The sequence below is a fragment of the Pseudorca crassidens genome, chromosome X (assembly GCF_039906515.1).
Source record: "Pseudorca crassidens isolate mPseCra1 chromosome X, mPseCra1.hap1, whole genome shotgun sequence".
NCBI lineage: Eukaryota > Metazoa > Chordata > Mammalia > Artiodactyla > Delphinidae > Pseudorca > Pseudorca crassidens.
In genome coordinates, this window is record NC_090317.1 from 114,408,933 (window position 1) to 114,413,226 (window position 4,294).

The following is a 4,294-nucleotide window of genomic DNA, read 5'->3' on the forward strand; positions in this document are numbered from 1 at the left end:
ATTTGAGGATCTGATTCCCAGTGAGTCAGACAGTCTGCTCTATTAGTCACATCTATTGGAAAAGAGAGAATTATGGAATCTTCTAAAAGATTGAGAATTTATTTTCTAATGAATATTAAAAATTAGGGAATGATAGTGGAAATATTTTTAGGAATCGTGTCACCAACCACTGGGGGAAATAAAATATTTTGACTGGGATAAGCTTGATGAAAACTATGTTTCAATCCAGTACAACTATTTTAAAGCAAGAAAAGTACCATTGTTGTCTTCTACCAAGTCTTTTAGAGAAGACACAGCTGGACATGGCAGGCTCTAAAAGAAAGTAGACTTTAACAAGCACAAAACACTCTCTCATTTTCAAAACACTTTTGATTTTATTAAGGAACATGCATTGAAAGCTTGGTGGTATTATTTAAGAATTTGGCTAAATGTTTTCTAACTGCCAGTAGGTTTCCAGTACTTCCTTATGTAACATGAATACTGCATAACTTGAACATATCTTGAATCTTCTAGCAGCCTGGTACAACTTTTCAATGTAGACATCAGTAAAACTTTCTGGATTTTTCTTAAGATTTTCTTGATTTATTTTTTGGGTCCCTTTGTTGTCTAGGTAATTTGTATCACTCAGCATCGATACAAGATCTTCTGGGACTCTCTGATGTGCTCTTTGCAGAACTTTAATCAATTTACCGGCAATCTTCCAATCACCTTGAGTCATAAGGGTAACTGTAACTGATATGCCCATCTCTCCTGCTCTTCCAGTACGCCCTACTCTGTGTACATATTCTTCAGTATTCCATGGAGAATTGTAACTATACATGTGTGTGACATCACTAATATCAAGGCCTTAGGATGCTAAATCAGTAGCAATCAGTATTTTCACTTTTCCACTCTTCAAGTCCTCTAATGCTGGCTCACGGTCACTCTGTTCTCTGTCACTGTGCAGGGATTGTACAGTTATGCCTTGGTTACTTAAATCTCTTGATAAGTCATCAGCAACAAGTTTTCTGCTGACAGATACGATGACTTTGTCTTTGGGTGACAAGCTCTGTAGGAATTCTCAGATAAGAGATCGTTTTTCTTCTTCTGTGGTAACAATTATATTTTGCTTCACTGTGTATACATTAACTAGATCCAGAGTACCAGTATAAATAATCATAGGCTCTTTCAAATAAGATTGTGCAAGTGGACAAATGGTATCTGGCCAAGTTGCCCTTGTCATAAGAGTCTGCCGGTCTGGGCGCACAGCTAATAAAATCTTCATTATTTGATGTTCAGACTCCAGATCCAGCATTTTTTCTGCCTCATCTAAGACTAAGTAGGTTATGCTTCTTAGGTTGACAAAGTTATTCATTTGCAGATCACTGAGTCTTCCGGGAGTTGCAATGATGATGTCTACGCCTTTAGTAACATCTTGTATTTGTCCTTTTCTGTTTCCACCGCCATATATACAAACACTTTTAAGACCTTTGTATGAATACTTAGAACATTCAGCTTCCACCTGAAGAGCTAATTCTCTAGTGGGTGTAAGGACTAGCATGCTGGGTCCATTCCTTTGTTCTCTAGGTATTGGTGGAGAATGGAGATGAATAAACCCATGCGTTAAATAGGACAGTGTTTTGCCCATTCCAGTTTGGGCAATTCCTATAAGATCTATTCCTTGTAGAATAATAGGCCATGCCTGTGACTGAATTGGCATTGGGTTTCAAAAAGCAGCTTTTTCAGTGCTTTTCATAAGTTCAGGATAATGTTGGAAAGCATCTTCAAATTTGCAAATCGGATTGGGGATGGGACGATTTTCACCGTCTTTCAAGTCATCACACATTATGTTGAAATTTTCCTTTCTCCAAGTGTCTACTTGCACTTGAGACAATGACCTTGTTGCTTTGGATTCTATGTAAAAGTTTTTCTTAACTGGTGATAAATCTGCCCATTTTCTTTTTTCCCACTGTACAACTTCGGCCTTTACTTGATCCTAGTCTGTCAGTGGCTGAGCTCCTCTAGCAGTGTTATCTCTGCTTGAGCCTCTTCCAACAGAGGGTTGGGATGTGGCATTATCAACACTGGATTCTGAACTGTAGTGTCTTTCTTGTTTCTTAACAAGAGTTTCTGTAGCTGCTTTGGCCTTGGCTTTCATGTCTTTGCTGCCAAAAATGTTTACCTCTGCTTCAGAATCACCTTTTATGATCTGTATTTTGGTGCGTGTCATATCCTGAATGTCTTTTATTTTTGATCCACCATGACCAATCACCGCACCAACCATACTGTTCCTTGTTTGAAAGCAGAGCGGTTGTTCTTGGGAGCCGAAAGCCCTAGGCTCCAGGTGGCTGGAGGTGCTGCTGCAGCCCCTGCCTCTGCCACCCATCCCATCCTGGCCGGCCCTGAGAGCTCTCCAATTCGGCTCCACCCTCTTCCGCTCTGGGGCCCACGCCATTTCAGGATAATGGTAAAGTTGGTGCTGGTCTCTCGCCTACCTAGGGTTGGGAAAAGATGTGGCCTCGAACCTCTTTCTTATCAGGTCAGGCTGGTTAACTACCAGGCAGGCCGCCACGGGTAGGTAGCTAGCTATGCAGCAGGCACCTAAGGAATTAGTCTATGATGTAGTGTCAGGGAGGGGCTTTGGCTGGGCTGACCAGTCACAGGGCTGGGACTACTGTGAGGTGAGCAGGCACCTCTGACACAAAAGTTAAAGTGACACATACTCTCAGGGGCTGACCCTACGGGCACTTACAGGATCCGGAGAGTGTTTGCCCAACTATTGTGTCCTGGTGCCTCAGTGGCTGGCCTCATGCTGGTTTTGGCTCAGTGTGGGAGCCAACCTGAAGCACACCTTGAACTGAACCACATAGTCTTTTTTTTTTTTAATATGCCAGTTATTTCCATAGGGGGGAAAAATAGTGAATTTTAAAAAATCAACTTACTTGTTTATATATTTGTATGTTTATTTATTTCGGTGAATTTCTTTTTGAGTAACAACTATACTGGGTCTAGATAAAATCATCAATTCCCTGTCCTCTTAAATTATACCATCAGAAATCTCTTAGGTGCATGCTTAGGGATGGCATTTTTGCCTCTGATTCTTCAGCTAAACTCCAACATTTGTTCAGGCGATTTCTGGTTATTATTTCAGGGATGCTGGTTAGAAGAGAGGTAGAGTGGGGTCGACGTTAACTCTGGAGGTGTTTTCAACAATTTGCCACTTTTCTCAGTGCCTCCTAAATTTTCTCCCTTCCCTGTGGTTTCATAGATTCAGACATCCTAGCACTGGAAGGCTATGTAAAAGTAATTTGTTAGGTGCAGTGTAGAAGACACCCTGGCAGCAATCTGGGCAGGTGGACATCCAGCTTCTATTTGTATGGTTCCAGAGGTTGATTTTTTGTTTTGTTCTTTGTTTAAATAAAAGTACACTAAATATTTATCCTTATATATTCATCCTGTTAAGTTTGGTCAATTGATGCAGCATATTAAATATAATTTTAATGCTGATTCTCTCATCCATTATATTACCCTCTAGTTTCAAGTCTTCTGCCAATTAAATGTTCATGGTATCTTCTCTCTTCAGCCAAAGTTGCCGATTAAAATTTGAACACGGTTGGATATCAGGTGTAAAAGTCTGTGACACATTGGGAAAAGCCTTCTCTATGTCAGTTTTTATCCTGCAAAATGCTTTTGGAAGGAACAAAAAGGTTGCTGGCCAAGTATGTCTTGGAAATACAGCACCCTGCATCTTCTGAGAGTCACAATATGCATTGGGTATCTTAGAAGCTCTGATGATTACAGGAACTCAGTTGGGCATTGTTTAACCCAACTCAATTGGGCATTGTTTTGTTTTGTTTTTAATTTTTATTGGAGTATAGTTGACTTACAGTGTTGTGTTAGTTCCAGGTGTAAAGCAGTTGGGCATTGTTTAACCCAAAGTTTTCAAAGGAATTTGCCAGTGGAACCTCTTCTCAGTGTTTTCATTAAACTTTTTACATGGAATAATTTTAGCTTTATAGAAAAGTTACACAGATAGTACAAGGGCTTCCCGTATACTCCTCAACCAGTTTCCTGGTTGTTTCCTCTAATCTTATCTCAAAGTACCATGGTACCCATTACACGTAAGAAGTCAACATTGGTCTGTTAATATTAACTAAACTCCATCAGTATATTTTCTGTTCCAGGATCCAGTCCAGGACACCATTTAGCTGTTATGTATGATTTGTGACAGTCTCTGTCTTTCCTTATTTTTCATAACCTTGCCAATTTTGAGGAATAATGGTCAGGTATTTTGTAGAATGTCCTTCAGATTGGG

General features: G+C 40.0%; 1 protein-coding gene across 1 annotated transcript; it reads right to left on the minus strand.

Annotated features, from left to right (window-relative positions):
• Positions 1–542: 542 nt before the first annotated feature.
• DDX53 (DEAD-box helicase 53) lies at positions 543–2,434 on the minus strand. The gene is given in 2 exon segments (XM_067723864.1): positions 543–628; positions 631–2,434. Coding segments are annotated over 2 exon segments (1,890 nt in total).
• Between the last annotated feature and the right edge of the window lie 1,860 nt (positions 2,435–4,294).